This window comes from Sander lucioperca, chromosome 17 (genome assembly GCF_008315115.2).
Source record: "Sander lucioperca isolate FBNREF2018 chromosome 17, SLUC_FBN_1.2, whole genome shotgun sequence".
In the NCBI taxonomy this organism is placed as follows: Eukaryota; Metazoa; Chordata; class Actinopteri; order Perciformes; family Percidae; genus Sander; species Sander lucioperca.
The window spans coordinates 7,995,537-8,019,991 of NC_050189.1; the positions used below are offsets into that span (position 1 = coordinate 7,995,537).

Here is a 24,455-nt window from a genome sequence, read left to right on the forward strand (position 1 = left end):
GAAATGCCCCAAAAAGTAATCCTAAAAAAAAACCTTAATTGGGTATTTTTCTGACTGATGTATCTTATACTACATCTAATTATCTAATTAAAGCTATAATATGTAACTTTCGCACAGGGCCACTGTGGTCACATGTAGCAAATTACACGAAAATGCTAAAACAAAGTGTAACAGTAGCACAAAAATGCCAGTTCCACAGCAGTACGTATCTAAGAAACTGGTCATACGGCTGCTGCAGCAAGAATTGGACACTGAATTTAGCAACAGTGGCAACAGTGTGTTTTATTGCTTACAAAATTAACTTTTTGTAAAAAGAAAGCCTGTGTTATTTATTCTTAGAAAAGTTACCTGCTATAATCTCGCTAAGGCAGTTTTTACAAAGATTTGCTGACAGATGCTCTCAAACTAATACAGATGTCTGCGGGGTGTGATGATGTGCTTCAGATTTGACAAAGTAATTTAAAAAATATGTTTTATACAAAACACAAAAAGAATAAATTATTACATCCATCTGCTGTTTTCCAGGTAAATCTAAATGAAAGCTACGATGCATCTCATTGATTTTATCCCCTTAAAACTATCTGGATCATGAAGAGGAGGTATGAATAAATAAGTGGAAAAGTGAAAGAAATTAAGATTATTTTCAGCACTGAATCCACTGAGACACAGCGTGGGTACACAGAGCCTGCCAGCTGTCACTATGGTTAATTCAGGCACTGGTAACTAAACTATGTTCCTGCAACAGAAGAAGTTGCAGTTTTAGGACCGCAGTCCTACGACAGCATTTCTACGACAGCATTTCTACGACAGCATTTCTACGACCCTAGTTACTAAAGGAAACTGGCATAGTGCTAGCATCTTTCCAAAAAAAATGGGTCGTAGGAATGCGGGCTGTGGTGTCCTGTAGGGTTGTGGTTTTGCGGTTCTGAAATTGCAGCTTCCTCTATTGCAGGAATATGCAAATCACTGTTAGAAAGCAGAACTGTAGAAGTGATAATCAAAACTTCAGTCAGAAATGAATCATACACTTAAGAATTGAGACTTGGTAGCTGTAAGACTTGCCTCACTTGAGATTTGACTCCATAAAGTCTTGAAAGCAAAACAAAAAAACATTCAAGTCTCGAGTTTTAACCCAGAAAAATGTGGACTTGGATGAAGAAAGATTAGTGTCTAAATCCTGCTAAGCAATACGTTTGCTTCAGCATTTGTCATCTTTGATCTGCACCTGATACAGCTGCACATTTCTTACTTAAAAAATTACTTGACTGACAAGTCCAATATATGGCTGTAAATGTGCGACCAAAACAGACTGAGGCAATTTGTGCATGCACAACTCTGCACTTCAAATTTGTCGCAAAAGAGGAAACAGTTGTGTCTAGATTGCTACTTCAGTTTAGCTGACAGCAGATGCATCAGTTCGAAGTGGTCTGAAGAGAAAAAGGGAGGGAAGCAACTCATAGCTAGATGCAACAAAGGTAAAAAAAAAAGAAGTAGATAATCTCTTCATGGTATATTAATACTGTACAGCAAATCCTCTGTTGGATATTTCCTTGCTAATCCTTTAGCATTGATCGCTTTAAACCCTCTCAGACCTCAATCATTGCCGCATGTTGTGGTATTGAAGGGTCAAGGAAAATGCCAACAGGAAAATAGGGATTTCTTCTGATTTAAAAGCAGCCAGTAGTGAGCGAGTGCTGCTGTGGTATCTTCAGGTGTCAATCATCTCCATCTGTCAATGCTGCTTTCGAGAAGTAAACTCTCACAACAACAACAACTTCACAGATGGAGCAAACGAACTTCAGAGGAAATGAACTCAGTGTTGGTGAGTCCTGGTTTCCTAAGAGCAGATGTTTGAATCCAAAAAGGAAACAAAGCACATTTCCATTAGAATTGTCACCAGGGGGCTACTTGGAAACGTTGTGGAGTAGCTCAGCTTCTTGGCGGGACACTGATGTTTTGTATATTCACTGTCACAATAGCCAGTAAAACTCTGGCTCAAGACACTGACTGTTGAGCAGAGATCTTCAACAAGGGGTTCAGGGCCCCTATGGGGTCCTCAGAGTTACTGCACGGGGGCCACCAAATAATTGTTAATTTTTTTTAAAGTGTTTTTAGTACAGAAAAATAATTTGCACATCTATAACGTGACACTTGTGCGTCGGAGGGGGATAAGTAAGTCAAAAGTTGCAGAGAAAGTCCCACACACTGCCTAACTTGCAAAAAATAATTTAATAGCAATGTTTTCGGTACTAAACCAAAATGAATGGAGTTTCTTTGCAACGTTTGAATTTTTTTTTCAAAAATTAAAATGTATTAACATGAATCCAACATATTATTGGTAAATATAGATCAGCCTATTTGCGAAAAAAAAAAAAACACACACTAATGATAGGCTTACTGGCCTATAGGTAAGGTAGTCACTATAAGATCCACAGATCAGTATGTTTAACATTGAAACTAGCGCTGTCAGTTAAACGCGTTATTAACGGTGTTAACGCAAACCCATTTTAACGGCGTCAATCAGTCTATTTGCGAGATTAACGTTCTTTTTAAGATTAAAATTAAGTTTTTTTCACATGCTGTTGCAACAACTAGTAACGTTAGAAAAACTACAACACCACACCGGATCTAGCTAGACCGGGAACAAAACAACAGGCATGCCACACACACTTGTTTGGGCATGCGAGCCGGCCAAAGAGTAGTAGGCTAATGTTACGTTTTGAGTGGACGGCGAGCGCGAGATGCCGAAATGGATGCCAATAAGATTTTGAATGGAAAGTTTACTTTTAAAAAGTTGCCAAATGTTTCCATTGACAAGACCAAAGTGATGTGTGTGTTTTGTCGTGAACTGAGCTATCATCGCAGCACGTCCAGTCTGAAATACCACTTGATGGCCAAGCACACAGCTGATGCGAATTCTCCGCCCCCTCGTCAAAGCCAGGCGACAATGGATGACTTTAGACCACAGAAGCATATTTGCACAAAGCAAGCCATCCACTTTTCCATGTTGATAAGAGCATTAAAATGAGAAAAAATAATTGGACAAAAAGAAATCAAGGGACATTTAGAATAGATAAAAATGTGTGATTAATTGCGAGTTAACTATGACATTAATCGCGATTAAATATTTTAATCAAATTTTTTTTAAATTGAAACATGATTTATAAAATCATACCAACAATTATTTTTATAGCTTAGTTTTCTATGCACTAAAAACGAGCAAGCATCTGAGCACAAGAGGTCAGCTGTGGCTAATCTGATATAATAAGATTAATCTTTAAATTTATTCCACTTGTTTAATACAAGGGATATGACTGGACCTTTGGCTATTTTTCTCTCAACCAACACACATGAGGATTAACTTTTGTCCTTAATTAACAAAACATTTTTATTTTATTTTATTCAGAGCTGTGAAATTTAGTTAAACATCAGAGAAAGTACATTTTGTGTTTTTAAATTACATTCAATCAGCAACTGTTTAGATATTTCCCTCTTAGGTCAGTGAGCTCACTTATATTAAAGCCCACATAGGGATCAGATTAAATAGATATAATCTAAATATAGGATTTCTTCGGAAAGAACATTTGGATTGCAGCATTACATACAGGAACTATCTCCTGTATCCCAGGGGGGTTTATGTACTATCCAGTGACTTAGCATAGAGGGTCAGAGGACGTCAGGCTAATGATATGCTCAGACAATCTGTATGTGTGTGTGTGTGTGTGTGTGTGTGTGTGTGTGTGTGTGTGTGTGTGTGTGTGTGTGTGCAAGTCTGTTTTTTGTGTGTATGTTTGTGTGTGGTGGTATGTGTTAAGACATGGAAGCCCTCCTGGGTCTCAAAGGGCACGAAACAACATCAACAGACAGAGGGAGGTCTGAGAGGAAAGTTTTAAAAGTCATCTGATCCCTCAACACTTTTCTTGAAGGGAGGCACTATACACGCACGCACGCACGCACGCACGCACGCACGCACGCACGCACGCACACACACACACACACACACACACACACACACACACACAACAAACTGATTACCCCAGGCTATTAAACAGCTCAAAAGATTGCTCTAACAAGCGAGGTTGGGGAGGGAAGGGACAGCAATTGACCAGGGAGGTTCAAATTGGATTGTACATTTCTGTAATAGCTTAACATTCATTATTCCAATTAGTTATTCCTTCTTAAGACCAGTTTAATTCTTATTTTAACCCTCTGGAAGCTTGGAGAAAAAAATATTTTCTTTCAAAATAAACTTAAAATAGAACTGTCAAAGGATTTACAAGACTGAGGTAGATCATTTTCATACATGTTTATGTGCATTCTAACACTATTTTCTATTACTAATCACATTACTAAACTAACTATCTTGTTTGAGACTTCTAATTTATCTTCATTAATCTGGGTTTCCTGTCTAAATCCCAGCATTGGCTATTAAATCCAAAATCTGATTAACATTGCACGTACTGTATAGGCATCTGTTTTACAAACACTGTATTTGTGCAGTGTTCTCCATCAATAATTTCTCCTGGCTATTGTTAATGTGATGAATATGAAAAACTGCTGCGATCAACTCTGGGGATTAGAGAAGTATGTGATGCAAATCATTTCCAACTGTAACAATAAGCTCTCAGACGCTTTGAGCGTCAACAAACTGACGACGTTCCCAGTGTTTGAGAAAGTCACCAGGTGTGCTGGTAGGACCTTTGGAGGAATTTCCAGGGGACCCCAAATAGTCATTAAATTTAATAGCAGTCATTAATCTGCCAACTCTCTGTATGGGCCTATAGAGAGTGGACAAATTAACAGGAACACTATACAATAAAACAAAATCCAATAAAACATACAAGTCCAGCCTCAGAAATGACAATAGAGCTGAATCAACACTGGTAAAAGTCTGTGTAAAAGCATCAAATCGGGCGCCCGCATAGCTCAGTTGGTAGAGCAGGCGCCCATATATAGAGGTTTACTCCTCGACGCAGCGGGCATGTGTTGGTAATATGTTGGTAAAATATGCATGTGGCTGGTAGATTTGATCCACTCACCCGCCAAAAAAACCTTTTACTAGTCTCCTGACTGCTCGGTTTGTTTCAGGGACATATTAGAAGTAGAGCTGGGCGATATGGAGAAAATCAAATATCACAATATTTTTGACCAAATATGTCAATGTCGATATTGCAGCTATATTGTAGAGTTGACTATTGGTGCTTTCACAAAACATTAACACGATGAGAGTTTTAATAAATAATAAATAAAGTGATGTAATGTGGATTACATCACTTTATTGTAATTCAGCCTTTAAAACCAGAAACAGACGATGATATTACGATGTCCAAAATTTAAGACGATATCTAGCCTCAATGTCAATATAATATCAATATATTGCCCAGCCCTAATTAGAAGTAATTTTGTTTCGGTTTGTTTATATGATGCTGGGCGCGCCCGCCTCCGTCACACAAATAACCGGTGCATCTACTGACGCAAGTCACGCACCAATGTGTTTTCAGTGAGTGTCCGAAATCAAGTTTGGTTGTTCCCTATATAGTTCAGTATTTAATAAACACTACTGTATATAGGGAATAGTGAGTGAGTGAATGAGGGAGCGGTTTCAAACACAGCTATTGATTTTTTCACTGTAAAACCTTTGACCGTAAATTTACAGTAATATACTGGCGACAGCTTCGCTAGTAAACTACTGTTTATTTACAGTATACATACTGTTTTTACATGTTACGGTATTTTACTGTAAATACACAGTTTCTTACTGTATTATGTGAATTTACAGTAATATACTGGCTGCAGTGTAATTCCCTAAATTGTTATAACAGTAAATACCTGTAATCTGTAACATTTGCAGATAGTGCTGTAATATTATTTTCTCCCAGAATGCATTGCCATTTACAGTATGATCCTGTATAACATTAAAACAGTAAGATACTGTGAGATTTTAACTGTAAATTGACATCAAAGGTCATTAAATTGTAAGATATCATGGCGTTCTGACCTATAGATATGGTCCAGACGGCGGCGATCTTCATCATAGCTTTGGTTCTGGAGTTGAAGCGGCTGTGCTCGATGGGGTTGCGGATGGCGACGTATCGGTCCAGGGAGATAGCACACAGGTGCATGATGGAGGCGGTGGAGAACAGCACGTCCAGGTAGATCCAGATGGGACACAGGGCGCTGGGGAGAGGCCAGGCGTAGTCTGGAGGACGGAGAGAGAGAGAGAGAGAAAGAAGGTGAGAAAAGGCGTGAAGGTGAGGGTTAGAGAAATAAGATTTTTATTTGCCATTTGTGCATACACCGAACAGTCCAGGCACATAGGAAATCTTGTGCAGGCTCTTTGAGTCAAGTAAAAAAGAGTTAAGGGCAACGAAAAGCACACCGACTAAAATAGAAAAATACAAGGTAAATACATTTAAATAAAATAAGACAAACAACTTAGATACAGTACAAAAGAGTGCAAACAAATATAATACATTATACTGTAAATACTGTAACTGGAGGACACAACTATGGGGGATGTTGCATTTGTCACGAGAATAAATATTGCAAATATTGCACAGTAGAGTGAAGTAGTGAGGATTGTTGCACATTTTATCACAGTGAATTTTTCAGTGTTTTTGCCATCAGTCTGACTCTGCCAGGGAAGGTGATGTAATATTGCTGATAATATACTGCTTCTGATACACAGTTTGAAAGCATTCATAGATATGTTCAGTCTGTTCTGAAGGCCTGGCTGAGTGAATGTCATCAGGGTATGAAGGCTTAAGATTCAGGTTGACTAAACTAATTAATTAGTGTACGCTATAGCACAGCACACTTTACATGCACTAAATTCCCCAGTTCCCATGAGGAATCAGGTTAAAGCATCGGTTTGATTACAGCATTTACAAGCATTGCTCTGATTATCATAATTAAGATCATTGGATAAAGGTGTGTACATGGACAATTCTATAGTCAGAGATAAGATAATTAAATAATTAGTTTGCATTTAAATGCAGCCAGCAGGGAGGTGAGGCTCTGGTTCAGATACTGTTTGAGAAGGACATTGCTATTGCCTCCGCCAAGGAGAGTCACGGAACAAATATTGGCCCGATTTTCATGAAACAAGGTGGAAGGGTGAAGCCTGGGCCAAGAAAGAAGCCATTCAATTTGGGAGCGGATCCAAATCACGGGGCAGATACACAAACTGTTTTTTTCACTTTCTTTAACAATGCCAGACGACAAAAGCGTTTACGGACGTCTGCACTCTCCGAGTGCCCTTGTAATTTCTCTATATGTTACAGTGCAAGGCCAATAAACAGTGGATCAACACAGTGCACATGGATGTATACAAAATAATGTGTAAAAAAAATAGGAGAATAAAGCTTTGCTGTGTCTGAAGATTTGTGCATTTGTGTGAAGTAAGTGTTTTTTGTGGAAGACTCGGGGTTTGGTTCATCCTGCTGATTCTGACAAGAGAATGAAAAGGATAAAACAAAAGGGAAATAATGAACAACAATGTTAATTAAGGTTGATTATAAAGATAAAGATTGATTTGACTGATTCATTTCCACAATACTAAACTCACACTGGGAAAATGGGAGTCATTAAATTAATATCAAAATTGTGTTAAATATTGGACACACTCTGTAAATGTTCTTCAGCTGTCAACCACGGACTTCATGTATACTAATAAGTAATAAAGGTTTCATGCTGCATTCTTGTGAAAATCTTGGGGAGCATTATACCTGCTAATTATCAGTATGTTAGGTTGCTAACATTGGCATTTAGCTCAAAGTCAGTTCAATTTTATTTATGTAGCCCAATATCACAAATTTGCCTCAAGGGCTTTACAATCTGTATAGCATATGCCTTGACCTCTCGATTTGGATAAGGAAAAATACGTTCCATGGATTGGCGGGAGCAGCTCTTTAAATCTGTTGACTCAGTCCAGGCACCCCAGTGAGTGTTACACTTGTTCATCAGCTGTGGGTAAAATGGTTATTTAACCAGAAACAAAGGCCAACATCAGATAAACTCAACAGAGGCTAACGATGACCACCCAATTTCACGGTGATGTTCTGTTGATACCTCAGGGGGGAATTCCTCTTTTTTTTCTCCCCCTCCACAGGGAGGTCAAAGGTCACAGCCGATGACAGTGTGATACCCTGTAGAGCTGGTAGGGAGTCAGTGTTGCGGCTCACTACTCTGCAGGGAGAACGGTTTGGGTCATGGGGAATAAAATCAGCCTCAATTATCTCTGCACTGGGCCGGCGGGCCGCCTGGGACGACAACACAGCAGCTGATGTAACTAACAGCAATACAACTGGGAACATTTTGCCAGAAAATTACATCCACGGGTTGACCTTTGCTCAAACTGGTGTAAATGAATTAGCTTGATTGGCTAGCTTGCTGCTTACCTGGCACTATTTTATCGTACAACAGGAAATGCAGACTGGCAGTGTGTGTGTGTGTGTGTGTGGGGGGACCTATTTAAGCATGTGGCTGCTGAAGAAATCCTAAAGGAAAGCCTAAAACTCAAGTAAAATCTGATGAAACATCAAATCTGATTAAACATTAATGCACTATTATATACACTCATTCATTATATACACTATTGAGGGTCACAACTGGAATCAAGCCCATAAACATTGTATTAGTTCCTCACTCTGGATCACATCTTTTCTGTCACTGTCCTCTAAATATTATAAATTCATGTCAGTGTTTCCAAATTGCAGGTGACGTCAAAAACCAAAGTGAAAAGGTTAAAAGATGATTTAAAATCCTCTGGAACACCTCTTTTCTTTTGTTTCTGAGAGATGTATTCTCCCTGAAGGTTGTCCTGTCCAGATTAATAACAAATTGAAATGTAATATGCAACTGAAGAACATCGGAGGAAAGTGATCATGCTCCTGTTTTTCCAGATTTACTTCCAGCTGAGTCAACTTTCTATAGGGGGCATATACCCCAAAGTCTGTCTCTCTGTGTCTTCTTATGCCTGCAGCTATTTACATATACAAACAGTCCTTTCTTCACGTAGGACAAGACCCGCGGCCACATGCACACACACACACCCACACACACACACACACACACACACACACAAACTTAATTTAATCTCTGATTCACAGGACGAGCAGTGCGTATGTGATGCATGTGGAGTGAATCACACGTTTATGTGTGTGTGTGCGTGTGTGTGTGTGTGTGTGTGTGTGTGTGTGTGTGTGTGTGTGTGTGTGCGTGCGTGCTGAGTGGGAGGCAGCTTGCATAACTTTTTTCAGAGGTCAACCACTTATTGGGGGCACTGCATGACACACGCTCACACACACACAGGCGTTACTCAGCTGGCGGGTGCGTTGGATTTCCTGGCAGATACACTGAGAGACTCAAGTGCCCAGCTACAGCGAAACAATGTTTATAAAATATGTAAACACTCAATTGAAAAACAGCATTTTGAGGTAATTTTGTTTCTTCAATAAGATGTATTTTTTAGGTGAACCAGTGTGTTGGTTAAGAAATAATGCACGGAGATTATGATTCACGTGTAAAGCCAATAGAGGTATTAGTCAAGGAGGGATTTGAGGTGATGAGTTATGTTTATGAGTGTATATTTCAGCAAGTTAAAAACTTTTAAGCTGTGGCCGGGTTAGCTAAGTTGGTAGAGCAGGCGCACATAGAGGTTTATTCCTTGACGCAGCGGCCGTGGGTTCGACTCCGACCTGCGGCCCTTTGCTGCATGTCATTCCCCTTCTCTCTCCCCTTTCTTCTTCATCTGTCCTGTGAAAATAAAGACCTAAAAATGCCCCAAAAAAATTATCTTAAAAAAAAAAAAAATGTTTTCTGAATGTCTGCTAATTACAAATGCATCTTCAAAGGGATAGTTTGGATGTTTTGAAGTGGGGTTGAAGAAAGAGCCAGTCTGGCTGTATTGTATAACACAATAGCTAAACAAAGTTCACTGAAAGAATATGAACATTTTGCTGTTGATTTACAGCGTGCAGAAAAACATACACAGTCCATTTTGTTCTCATATAGATTTAGCTTGAGGGTAAAGTGGCAGGAAGCCATCGACCTGAGCAATGTTCAATTCACTGCACTATTAATAATCTTTCTCTCTCCTGTTGTATTTCATATTACAGTCCCTGTCATTCCACTTTTCAATTTATTAAAGCAGAGTTGGCACATCTCATATTAACCCGCTGTCTGTGGGAAGAAGTCCGGCATCAACGTGTGTGTATATGGTTTTTGTACGTGCGTTTTATCAGCGAGTGTTTCAAATTTGGGCCTGATGCAGAGAGATAACTCTGATGGAGTCCGCATTGAAGGTAATTTACTATCAAACTGTGTGTGTGTGTGTGTGTGTGTGTGTGTATGTGTGTCCTATCCCGTCCTAATTAAGTCTATACATTCTCATCTCCCTCTCTGCTGCTTTTGTTCCGTCTCATTTTCTTCATAACTTATCCATCCCTGCCCGCTGTCTTCTGATCTTACTCCTGTATATTAAAAATTCATAGATATTTGTTTACTTTATGTTTGGTGGGGAGATTTGAGGTGAGATATATTCTGTTGTGTCGTTCTTGTTTATATCACACACCTGCAAATATGGGCGATTTCCTCGCGTCATATATTATCTGTGTTTAATAACCACTTCTTTGTTTTTATCGCAGTGTAGACAAAGAGCCATGTGAGGAAACAAGCTGAATAAATGTAAATTACATTCATTTGATATGTTACATTATCCCTCTCCCTTAATGGCCACATTTTAAATGAATGGAAGTCATCAGATCAGTGTTGAATAATATAAACAGATATGGAAAGTTAAGACATTATCTGCGTGATAAAACTCCTTTTCCAGACACCTCATCATTATGGAATATCAAACTGCAAATTATTTTTGTCTGTGAGAGAGAAATGTTAGAAAAAAGAAAATACCACTTTACTCTTTAAGCAGGATTCGAAATTAGTTAAATATTTTAGAATCTAACACCTTGTCTGAAGCCCTGTCTCCATGTCTCCTATAATAAACTACAACAAAAGACTTCCTGGCTACATTTGGTTTAGAGACTGTCCTCTCAAGAAGAACAACATCATCATCAGTCGTTTCAGCAAAACCCTTAGAACAATACGGGCCCTATCTTGCACCCGGTGCAGTGCAACGCCCGACGCAAGAGTCTTTGCTAGTTTAAGACCGACGCAGTTGTCAGTTTCCCGTCCAGTGCCCGCGTCGTTTATGTAAATAGCAAATGCACCTGCGCCCATCTTTGCGCCCATGGGCGTGCTGGTCTCACAGGGAGGTGTGTTCAGGTGAATTATTGGTGTATTGCTATCTTGAGGCAGCGGGAAGTGATCGCGCCATTGACCAACAAAAGCCTGGTCTAAAGTCAGTAGCGCAGCATTTCATTGTTATTTTAACAGCAAATTAGTAAAATGCGCCTAGGCTTGTGCTCAGCGCGCACACACTATGCTTGTTACACACACACACACACACACACACACACACACACACACACACACAGGGAAGCGCAGCAGCACACAGACATGCAAAAGATTACAAATAAAAATATTATGGCAAATCTGCCATCATAATAGCAATGCGCCAAGGTCCAAATGCGCCTGGCTTTTAAAAGGAATGGGAGATGACACTCAGATTGGTTTATTGCATGTTACACCCAAAACACACCTATGAATTAATGAAGACACTAAGTACAACCCTTTTGAACCATACGCCCGGCGCACGGACCCTTTTTTTCGCCGTCAAACTAGCAAAAGTGGATTTGGACACGCCCTAAACGCACCTGCGCCATGCTCTTCACGCCGTGCGCTTAGATGGTTAAAATAGGGCCCTACATGTTAACGTCCAAGTAGCAAAGCCCTCTAGTGGCCCTGGTGATTATTACAGGAGCAAAGGAGGAGACGTAGAGCAACAAAGTCTGTGTAGGGAGGAGATCGGGGTGGATATATGCGCATGTATGTCTTAAGTAGGTATTTCTCCCACTCTTGCATGATCTGCCACTGCCATACAGACATTTCCAACCATGTACATGCACCACAAGACATTATTAGGACATTATGAATGAGGTTGTGTGCAAACCCATCCAAGGTCGACTGGAAAGAGATTTATTGGACAAGCGTGATTTGATCAGGATGATTAGAATCATTTTTCCTGTCCAAAGAACATTTACCTCATCTCTGTTTTATGCTGGGCCATTATAAATAGCCAGCCTGTGTTTGTGTGTGTGCCTTTGCGTATGCGTATGCGTGTGCATGTGTGTGTGTGTGTGTGTGTGTGTGTGTGTGTGTGTGTGTGTGTGTGTGTGTGTGTGCTGGTTATTTTGGAAGTTTAGACTCCTTCAATTATGTTTATTCATCGTTCTGGTAATTCTAATTAAAGAAACTCAAACATATTGTGTGTGTGTGTGTGTGTGTGTGTGTGTGTGTGTGTGTGTGTGTGTGTGACAGCATACTCTCTCTCTCTCTCTCTCTCTCTCTTTGTGTGCATGTGTGTGTGTGTGTGTGTGTGTGTGTGTGTGTGCATGCACAACTGCTAGTATATAGAGATAAAAATTAAACCAATTACCATACAAATAAATTACCATCCACATCATCTTTTAGCACGATTGTCATCATCATCATCAACATTATCAAGTTAAATGGTGTGAGAACATTCCGTGACGTGCCTCTGTGTGTTTGTATTTGTGAGTGTGTGTGTGTGTGTGTGTGTGTGTGTGTGTTTGTCTGGTCTATCACTCAGCCAGCCGTGGGGATCAATGCAGTCAAGTACCAGTCTAATGGATAACACTGCAAGTATAGACCCATGCTCTGTGCGTATGTGTTTGCAGGGACTATTGTTCTTTTGTAGGTGTGTATACAAATGACAGAGAGACACACTGTGTATCAGCCTCGGTGTGTGTGTGTGTGTGTGTGTGTGTGTGTGTGTGTGTGTGCGTTCGTGTGTGCGCACCTGTTTGTGAAACAGAGAAAGAGAAAAGACAGACTTATCAGTATTTTTTTTTTTGGGTGTTTGTGTGAAACATTGATTACCGCAGTGAGCAATCAGCAGCAGCAGCTTGAACCAACAGACAGACAGAGAGAGTGCATGAGTGTGTCCATTGACCATACGCGGCCCATTAAGCACCGATCAACCTTCCCTGTCCTGTTTAGTATTCCTGAAGGATTCCAGCTACAAAGCAGAGATATGAATATAGTAAGTTTGGCCAAGTTGCGCTGAGGATACAAAACAGCTGAAATAAAAGAAGACATAACAAAAAATAAAGATGTTGAATGTAGGCACTCTTCCCATATGTATATATCCACATTTGCATTTGTTTAGACTCGCGATAATTTATTTTTCAGCAACGTTTCATCTGTTTTCATCTGAATATTATAAAAAAAAATTTAATTGCTGATTTAAAGTGGTACTCCAGCAATACTCACAAGAGACAGATATTAAGAATTAATAGTCAGAGGCCCAACTATCCTGACTTTTATTCTCTAGTATGGGTCAAGCCCTAAAAACTATATGCAATATTACATTTGATAGTCATCCTCGTAGCCTTGAATCTTGTGTTATCTCTTCATTCTCAGCCAGATATTGTCTATAAATGTTAATAGATTAGCAGCTACAAGAACAAGTTGAGTTCAGTGCTGTGTTGAAATTCTAATTATGCCTGCAAGCAGTTTAATATGATGTCCGCAAAAAGTCAAGGTAAAATCAGTGTTGTTAAACTTAAAAAAAAAAAGTCAAAATATCTGGTAATACTGACTGGTGTTAACACCTTAATGTGCATAAAACACACACAATTTAATACAGTTTGGCCTGTCAAGATAACATATTTTCAGAATATGTTTTTCTCTGCTGTTAGTCTAGTAAAATTGCCCATAATTTCCTTCGTGGCAATATTATTTAGCTTATATACCATAACTGTTTGCACCCAAACTTTCTTTGTTAAAGTTAATTAACAAAAGTTTTCTCAGACAGTCACAAACTGACCAAACGTGACATTGGCTGAGGACCGAGGAGACTTCTCACATCAACGTCACTGTCAGACGCATGGAAATCTAAATGAAATCACAGATCATTTAGCACCAACCCAGCTGAAACATCTATTATCCAATTTTGCCGAGATAATAGCTACGTAACATATTCATATTTGGCTGACTCTACAAGCGTGTGTCATTCTCTTGCGTGATGTTATCTCACATCCCTCCTGTGCAGTCCCAAAGATCAAATAAACCCCACATGGTACAGTATGTGATGGTGGCTGAAAATAAATTATTATTTAAACCAGATTCCCATGTAAATATTTAGTCTTTTAAAGTTAGTTAAAGCAGCTGTAATCAATATTTTTATAACAGTGGCTCAAATGAGTATGCGTAATGTAAAAGTTTGGATGTATGTTTGACCTTGTGGATTAAAAGTTTATTTTGTGTGCTTACATTTTTGTCTTGTATATAGAATAATGCTTAGTAACAGATTATATGAGCACTCAAAGCTGCACTTATCAGGACCTTTATATGGGTAATGGATAATGGATCAAATGACTGTGTAATGTGCAAGGTGTAGCACATAGTGACAAGCCAACATACTGCATTCGTCGGTAGTATGCAGTATGAAACTGGAAAATCGGTTTATTTTGCAGTATGCTAGGCCAGGCTAAGCCGGTCTCTGGTTTTTGGAAAGCGTAAGTGACCGTTGTTGTGACCATTCCAGCACTTTGCATCGTGGGACACAGTAGGCAAGGTAGACTGGTCCGATGCATACTGGAGATTTTTGCTTTTAACTACATACTGCATACTAAATAATACAGTTTGGCCAAATCAGTACATACTGCTATGGTAGACAGTTTCGAATACAGCCATTGTTTGGGTTTTCTGTGCGGCAACTTTACTGATTTGGTTCACTCTTGCGGCTCTCATTAACATTGTTTTTGGCCACAGCAAGGCTGCTAAAAAGTAGTTATTGTACACTACCTGCCAAGGACCAAACGGCAGAGGGACACAGTTAGCAAGTAGCTAATGAACTCATCAGAGCATTTAGCAGCTAAAGCTGTTTCCTACAGGAGTTGGTGGAGACCAAACCCGAGCTAAAAGGAGAGGGAATATTGGACTCATCAGGTGGCCGGAATCAAGACTCAAAATGAATGCTAATGTTGTTGTATGTATAGAAATAGTTTATAATATAGTTTGTTCTAATGCTCACAAGTGGTAAAAAAGAAACCAAAAAATTCACTTTAAGTGACAAAGATAAAAGCCTGATTGCTGTGAGACCTGACTCCCTGAAGACCTAACTTGAAACCTGAAAGCAAAACAATAAAAGTAGTTTTGACCTGCTGAAATGTGGGTATTAACAAGGATTACTGTCACTAAAAACTGCAAAGCTCTGCAAAAGATTTTCTCGCTTACTATCAGCTCTTCTGTGATGGTGACATTTACAGGTACACAGTAATAAACGTACCTCTCCTTTGTGGTGTAAATGCAGAGATGTGCCTGGAATGTTACTCTAATGTTTTTATTCAACATTGGAAAAAGAAAATCAATAGACAGCCTACCATACCAACCCGACATTCTATTAAGCTAATGTGGGCGTTCATGCTGAATCCTGGCAGGAATATTATAAGCAAGAACAGCAGTTGGTAGATGGTATGATATTGCAATTATTAAGTTGGCATCCTCCTACTCTTGAATCACTTACAATATAACAACTAGCAATGTCTCAGAGAAGTAATATTAATTTCGACAATTGCACAATTGCAATGTCAAAGCGTGATGGCAACAGCTGGTGAGTGGGTGGGTGCCCGAGATCAGGGGTAGAAATCTACAGCTAAGATTGTTTAAATGTTGGGTGAGGCATTATAGGCATGTATCTTTCTTTTCATGATTAAAGTAAGAAGCTGTAAAGAACAAAGTCAATAATTACAAGCATGTATAGCAGGTTGGAGCATCCGTTTTCCTATTGTATTGAACAGCGCCTGTTAGCTAATCAGATAACTTTCTACAGGTAAGAGTGTATGTTCCTAAATGATGCATATGTATATGCCTACCTTGAACTAGTTTAGAGCAAACTCAGAGACAGAATGCAATTTTTTTCCTAATGTTTGACATTGGATGTAGCCATTTTTGCCCCTGTTTTTTTTTTTTTTTTTTTTACTTTCCAGCTAGACATGACATATATAAAGGGTAGGGTCATAACAAAGAAAAACACATTTCAGTAGAAAGTAGTTTTAATGAAAACTCATCACTGCAACACGTGTGCATTATTCAGAGAAGTGTACACGCGTAAATGTAAGCTTGTGAGCAATAAGCATCAAGTCAAAAGTTCACAACAAGCAACAATGTTATCTGTTATGAATCTTTTACCTATTTGCTCTTTGCTGCATGTGTATAAATCATATACCTTACATGTCTACAAATGCAGATATGCTTTACGGTTAGTCAAAACTCACCATAGAGGATGTTGATGAGGGAGACCGGCATGACCAGGATGCCTACGAGCATGTCCGCCACGGCCAGCGACCTCAGGAAGAAGTTGGTGGCGTTTTGGAGCTTCTTCTCCAGCGACACTGCCAGGATCACAAGGATGTTGCCACCGATTGTCAGTGCGATGATGACAAGTATGAGCAGCGCCGGCCAGTTCTTCTCTTTCATCACCGTCCTGGTGACAGACTCCTGGGTGAAATTGTCCAGACCTGCACTCATGGCTGCCGCACCTCCACCGCTGCCTCCAAGCCCGATCCCCCATGACAGGGTTTGGTTGAGGTCCAGGGGGTTGCTGCTTGGCCAAGCCATCCGACCTCCAACCTCCAGGGAAGAAGTGGTAGTGCTGAACCCGCCAAGAAGAGCCCTTGCTGGGCCGCCCATCCCAAAGAGAGACCCTTACCCTAACGGTGGTTGAAAGAGGCCTCCCCTGATTTTAATTCACCTTCACCAGCAGGAAGAAGAAGGTGAAGAGAGAGATGTGCTCAGCATAATCAAGACTTATTTAAAGAGTTTTGAAGTGTGTAAATGAATTGTTAATACCAACAGAACACCATTAATAAGGATCTAGGGGAAGGGGAAAAATTGTAAGGAAGAAACTTTAGGGATGGGGAGTGACAGGGAAGAGGGGATTGGGAGGACCTGGCTAAAAGTGTTTTTGATTTTATATTGTATTCCAATAGTCTTGCTAGCTGCAAACAGCCTCAGATTGTTCCCTGAGCTTTGAGTCTCCCATTTCCTGCCAATTCATCATTGGTGACAAGTTCTCAAGGTGTATGCTGAGCCAAAATGTCCCGTGTTGCTTTGTGGTGGATCAGTCACATCCACCAGCTCTTGATGTAAATGAGAGTCTAAGAGTTTCTAATTTAGAGCTGAAGATTGGTTTACTAATATCCATGGCTGCTGTCTGCTGTCTGCCAGATCTTTGCTAGTTAGTTTGTGGATGAGTTTTCAGTTTTATCATCTGCATTCAGATGTAAATCTTGCTGCTGTGGTCTGTGGTACCCAAGGTGTTGCAAGTTTCGTCTTTCAGGTCAGAGTTGATGATCAGGTTGATCTGTGGAAGAAACCAATGAAAACGAGATCAGATCATTTCTTTTGAACTTTCTGTTTGCGCAATTTGTATTCTTGAGTCATTCATCATCTACTCATCATTCAAACTTTCCTCTCTTTCATCTTACTATCTTAACATCCTTCTGCCCATTTTCCAATTTCCTCTACATCTATGAATGCACTGACCATTCCTTCCATTTACCCTTCTTTGTAGTTTTAAATCATCCCTTCCTTATTTCAATCCTTTCATTTGTGACTTCTTTGGACTCTATTCCATTTTTCCATTGCTTTCCTTTATTCCTACTCCCTAACCTCCCTAAATTGCTTCTTCCCTTCCACCTTTCCTGCATTTCTTCCTCCCCCTCCAGTCAAATCTTGTTCTTTCTTTCTTTGTGTCTTTCTTCCTCACAGCGATCCTTCCTTTACTAGCCTAATTTATGATATTGTCTGCACTCCTAATAAAAGTTAGGTAAAGAGAATGACTACCAGTGTTAAACACTACAGTCATTTCAAACAAACTGAAGGAGATTAAATGAAACAGAAGCTTTTGATGTTTACACCCTCACATGGCAGTGTGTGTGCAAAAAGTACTGGCTGTCCTCTCTATTTACCCTGTCCTCTCAGCGGCTTAGTGATTTAGTACCTCATAAATTACTTCAAGGATACAGTATGTGGAGGAGTCAAAGTGTACTGTGTGTGTGTGTGTGTGTGTGTGTGTGTGTGTGTGTGTGTGTGTGTGTGTGTGTGTGTGTGTGTCTTTGCATGTAACAAACAGAAAGAAAGACTGTGAAAAACCAGTGAGACATTTTTTTTTAATGTGTGGGCAAATGTTTAAGAATGAAAAGTGAATGTGTTTCCTTCTCCTCTGTGTCCATATGTGTGTGCGTTTGAGATAAAAAGCCAGCACATCTTCAGACAGACCCAGGCCTCCAGCTGAGATAGTTTAGTGACGGCGAGTCTATGATAATTTGCAAGCAGAGCATAATAGCCACTCTGAGTGTGTGTGTGCGTGTGTGTGTGTGTACATATTTTACACATTGCTATAAGCACAATAACAAAATTCCCTTGCTTTGCATTTTTTCCATCTGTGTGGGCATGCTAATGTCTGTTTTATTTAGTGTGAACCTATTGTATCTCAAGGTGAGTTTGAGTGTCTTTATTTCTCTCGGTTTTGCTTGTTTGTGTGCAAAGTTACTTACTAACAAGTAATTCAGATTGTTTTTATTATTTATATGCGTCTGGGCAGATACATTGTTAGTCCCCATACCCACATGAAACACGGTGGCATGACCCATATGAGCTTAAACAAAACGTATTTGTATGGCGGTTTTCTGATATGGAACCACTATTGACAGCCTTATTGTGATGACACTCTGCCCAGCTGTTGTTCAAGGAATACAGTATTGTGGCCAGCTGTGGTTATTCTTGTTCTTTTCATGTTCTTCACTTATTTGTATTAATAACCCAGTAAGAAGAATGGACGGGAGAATTTCTTTGCATTGAGATAGATCGGGAAAACAACAGCGTTCCTCCGCCATCTGCCCATTTATTAACACAACAGACGTCTTCTTCTCTGTCTTTTTTACAGGCGTACGAAAGTCGCACGGAACAACAGAAACTCACAGATGTTAAATCTTCTCTCTAAGGGAATGGAACTATTGTTCAATATTATGCGTTGGTAGTATTCAAAACCTTACTTCCACATAATATTCCAGCAAGTCAAATAATTTCCAATAAAAAAAACTTTGTGCAAGAAATGACACATAACTCTTCGTAAACCACAAATGATTACTTATTTTTTACATTTGTTTGTATGTGGATTAATCAAACCAGATATGACATGTTAATAAGTCAGCTTTAGATGTTTTGTATTTTGGAACTTTGGAGACAGCCAGGTTAGCTGTTTACCCAGGCCTCCAGGTGTATGCTAAACTTAGCTAAGCTAAGCCAACTGCCCCCTGGCTCTAGCTCTAACACACAAAAATGTGATTGCATTTGGTCATCTAACATTTTCATCTAACTCTTAGAAATTAAGTGAAAAAGCAAATTTCCCAAAATGACAAACTATTACCTTAATGTGTGGTTACATTTAGGCAAATTAAACCACTTGGTTAAGATTAGAAATGGCTTCAGGTCTTAAGTAGTCTCACATTGGCAGACCTTCCTCCACAGCACAACACAACCAGTCCACACAGCATTCTGGGATGGGAGAGAAACGTGCTCTGGTGATTTGGTCTTTAAACCAATTACAATTGTCTTTGGTGTGCTAAGCGCCGGAGAAAGCACCAGTGCCTCTGCAAAATAGCCTCGGGAAGGAACTCGTTTTTAACATGTGTACGTTCAAAAGTTGTTTTAGTCGTGCAACAGAAAACTGGACAGATAGTCTAGCTAGCTGTCTGGATTTACCCTGCAGAGATCTGAGGAGCAGTTAACCATAGTCCTCATAAATCCACCAGAGTTTAAAATTCCAACACAAAGAAAGCGGAAGGTAACAGACATCCGGCCGAAAAGAAGGACATACGGCGAAATTTCCGGTGGCAATGGAGCAATCATGGAAGTGGAATGGGCTTTGGCTCAGTCCAATGGGGTCAGGATAATGTTTCTTTTCAGACACAGAAAGCTCACAGTATAGTCAGTGGCGTCTATATTTTCAGCTTTCAAGGAGGCTGTGCAACGATTTCTGTCAGGATTTATCAATTATTTGTCTTGGCTGTGTCTACGCTAGAAAAAAACAGGACTTTGTGCAACAAAAAGTCAATAAAACAGTAGTGTGGTTGTTTTAAAAGGGATGCCATTAATGAGGCTGATGTATGCATGATTCTAAATAATGGTAAACAATTAGGTCTGAGGAATTATGTGTGTGTATGCACATAGGATTGTATGTGTGTGAGTGTTTATCACCTCCGCAATGCTCAGTGTGTAATAGATAGGCTGCTTCCTATCGTCTCCTCTCAGGGAGATCAGCGTAGTTCATAGGAAACCAAACAGCACTGCAGGCGAGCCATTTAACTGCTCTGATAAAGCAGACATACATCACAGAGAGAGAGAGAGAGAGAGAGAGAGAGGACAAAGAGAGAGGAGGATAAGAAGGATGGGGTAGAGAGAGAGATGGAGGAGGAAGGATGGAAGAGATAAAGGAAAAGTAGTCTATATCCACAACCTTCCACTTCCGGAATTGCTTCATTGCTACCGGAAATTCCGCCGGATGTTCTTCTTTTCGCCCGGATGTCCATTACCTTCCGCTTTCTTTGTGTTGGAATTTTATACTCTGGACGATTTATGAGGACTATGTTTAACTGCTCCTCAGATCTCTGCAGGGTAAATCCAGACGGCTAGCTAGACTATCTGTCCAATCTGAGTTTTCTGTTGCACAACTAAAACAACTTTTGAACGTACACATGTTCCACCAAAACAAGTTCTTTCCAAAATCTATTTTGCAGAGTCACTGGGGCTCCGTGCAGCCCATGACGATTGTGATTGGTTTAAAGAAATGCCAATAAACTTAGCACGTTTTTTTCTCCCATCCCGGAAAGCTGAGTGGACTAGCTAGACCCTCCTCCGCAGCGCTGTGGAGGAAGGTCTGGCAATGCGAGACTAAAGGAATAGGGATTGCGAAAAAAGGAAAGAGAAAGAGATGTAACCTCGACTCCACAGGACAGTCACTTGCTTTCTGACAATAATCATATTTTCCCTTTTAAGGATATAGTTTTAAGCGTGGCAGAAAAACAACAGTTCACTAGGTTCAAACCAAAGATTACATGCAGCCCACAGAGTGAGTGCACGCGTGTCTGTTAGCTAGCAAATCTCATCATGTGTACTGTAGATCATAATTGGTGTTGTGCTTATAAAGCACTTCTAAGAGAGAGAGTTACACGGATACAGCCGGAGAGTCACAAAGGATCACGCAGCAAAAGCCTAGTTAAGGCACTGATGTTGCCGCGGTCGCTTTGCTTTTCACCGCGGGGACAAATTGCTGCCTCACTTATGTTTGTTGAAGCCATTTCTGCTTTGCAAGATAAAACAGTGGAGAGTGGCAGGGGGAATGGGATGGAGGGATTTTCTTCTTATTAAACTGCTGCCCCACAATGGCAAAAATTCACGGGTTTGTATTCCATATCCATACTCAACACCAGCTATACATGTTGGTAAATGATTACATACCAACTTCTGTGACAATAATACTTTGTATTGGGGCAAGAGATGATCTTTTTTCTCAATTCCTCTACTCACACACATGCTTATATTGGGTAACACTTTACTTGAAGGTATCGACATAATCGTGACATGACACTGTCATAACTATGACATGACACTGTCATGAACGTGTCATAAACAAGTCAGTAAACGTTTGACTTTTGTCATTAAGTGTCATTCCGTTTTTGTCATAACAAGTTGACATTGTTTGGGTTGTCTTGATTATGACAAACTTGACATTAATCAAAGTGACATTACCAGAAGTTGGCTTGGTCATGACAAGCTGACATTACATTAGTTTGGGATGTCTTTGTAATGACAACTTGACATTAACCGTAACAGTTGGGAGTGTAAAAGCAGATCAGATGTCAACAGAGAGACTCTTGCTACAACCAGCAGGGCAAGGGTCATTTGATGATAGGGGCTAATCTGTTAGCATTTGACTGTTGGACAACTACCAATAGCACAGTATTTCATAGATCACGCTGGCTGAGTGTTTGAAGTTTTTTATTATGGATACGTTTCAGTATGAAGTGATTACTGAAACTAACGTTTGTTGTCCTTTTAGCGTTGTGTAGCATTGCTGTGTTTCTCTAGCCAGGCATTTTGATCAGAGTCGGTGGAGGTCTTTTGTTGGGCCACCCCACACATTCAGTTGATAATGAAGATGATCCTGTGATAATAGAAGTGTAACTGTTTAGGTTCAAATCTAAGACAAGAATACTGTGAGAAATGGCACAAAACGCCAGTGTTGTAGTCAAGACCACCTAAACCGAGACCAAGTCATCATCGAGAACAGAGTGTATCGAGACTGAGACTTTGAGGGGTTGAGACCGAGTCAAGACCAAGACCAACAACAGTAACAAATTTCAAACTAAACATGAGTCAAGTTATTGGTTGCATTTGAGGCAGGACGTTTTACATCCAATCACAGTAATGATGTCAACCCATAAAATTAGACAATGCAGAAGCAATTAAGTGATATCCCTGCAGTTGTGGTCTTGACCGGTCTTGAAATAAAATTCGGAGTCCTCTTCATCCGAGTAAAACTGCGGTCGATTCCGAGACGAGATCTTCAAAAAATGGTCCCAAGACCGGTCTTGAGTACTACAACACTGCAAAACGGCTCTACAAAAGGTGCCGTGCTCCATTGCAAGTGCATCTTTGAAGCTCTTCTAGTCCCGAAATAGTAAGAACTTTGAGCACTGTATAGGTGTTACATACAAAGTGTTAAACAGTGTTTTACAAACAGATGAAGGTGCAGAAAAAGAAACGGAAAAAAGAAGGCACCAAATGTAAAGAGAGAGAGGAAGAGGGTGAGTAAGTGAGTGAATGAGTGAGTGAGTGAGTGAGTGAGTGAGAAACACTGTCATTCCAGTATCAGGAAATGTGGTCACTTACTTCTTCTCGCCTCCCGATCGATACGTCTGACCTTTGCAGTTGTTTTCCATTACGGGCGGCAGTAACCCTTTCCGATGTTACCTCTCTCTTTTTCTCTCTCTCCCGCCGTGTCAATGCCTCTGTCATCTGTCACTCCACACCTCCGGAGTGATGGATCAGCGTCATCCATCTGTCTACAGAAAGAGGGAGAAGATAGAAGGAAAAAAACAACTTCTGATGCTCTTTTCTGAAACATTTCAGATCAAAACTGAAGTTAAAAATGACTGAAAGCCTCCTGAAACCACAGTGGCTTCTACAAACACCCACACATCGGGAACAACAACAACAACAACAACAACAACAACAACAACAACAACAACTGAATTTACCATAATCTTCAGTACTTTCATCTAACACAGGCACACTGACAGTGAATAAACACCCTCTACATCATGTTAGATTAGATAAATTAAAATAACCATAACAGACATGAACAGAAAAACAAAGGAACCTTTCCATCATCTGTTTGTATGCACACTTTCAGTTTTTGCATTTTTTTTGTGTGCAAATTGCCAGATTCCAAACGAAAACCTACATTCCATGTTGAATCTATCTCTATAACCTAGCCTGGCTCCATCCAAAGGTGATCAAATCTGTCTTTCCCAAAATGTCACACTGTTCCTTTAACAGTAGAAGCATGGTTCTTGATGGTAAATATACCAATGCAACTTTTTCTAGCTTGTAATGTGGTTTTCAATAAAAGTGCAGTGTTGCATTAGTAGTCGAGAGTAGCTTGCAACATTACCTGCTACAGATTCAAACGTTTCCCGAACAGAGACAAATTGATTCAATAAAAAACAAGAAAAAAAAACACAAATATCTTCGGTGGCATGCAAGCACAAATGAAATGCAATGAGGTATTAATCCTGGTGACACGCCCTCTTGAATATATTCTCTAAGACGTACTTCATTTAGCTGAAATTTCATAAAACTAACTTGTGCAACAGTTTAATGTGAAACTACAGAGACTACGACTACAGAGAGTGCGAGGGACAAGCAATACAGTACAGCATGAGATAAAGAGAGAGAGAGAGAGAGAGAGAGAGAGAGAGAGAGAGAGAGAGAGAGAGGGAGAGAGAGGGAGAGAGAGGATGGATGAGTTTAAAGAGTCAAAGTGTATTCTCTGCTGGATGATGTAAAGGCCATTAACACAGTGCTGCACTGCTAATGTAATACCTCATAATCCCTCCATCTGTGTTTGTGTGTGTGTGTGTGTGTGTGTGTGTGTGTGTGTGTTTGTGTGTGTGTGTATGACAGAGACAGAGAAGGGGTTGGGTGAGTGAGTGATACTGTAACTCAAAGATATTGTGTCTGCC

At 40.0% G+C, this 24,455-nt stretch overlaps 1 protein-coding gene across 3 annotated transcripts in view; it reads right to left on the bottom strand.

Moving 5' to 3' along the window:
* Positions 1 to 23,347, bottom strand: part of htr2cl1 (5-hydroxytryptamine (serotonin) receptor 2C, G protein-coupled-like 1) — a 35,414-nt gene extending 12,067 nt beyond the window's left edge. For all 3 annotated transcript variants that reach the window (XR_004895592.1, XR_004895593.1, XM_031304449.2), the window contains exons 1-3: positions 23,101 to 23,347; positions 16,422 to 17,509; positions 5,999 to 6,199 (exon numbers count right to left, since the gene is read on the bottom strand). Coding sequence is in view for 1 of the 3 variants with exons in the window: in XM_031304449.2 (XP_031160309.1) it covers positions 5,999 to 6,199; positions 16,422 to 16,836 (616 nt within the window). In the remaining 2 variants the exon portion in view is untranslated. The remainder of the gene's footprint in view (positions 1 to 5,998; positions 6,200 to 16,421; positions 17,510 to 23,100) is intronic.
* Positions 23,348 to 24,455: the final 1,108 nt, after the last annotated feature.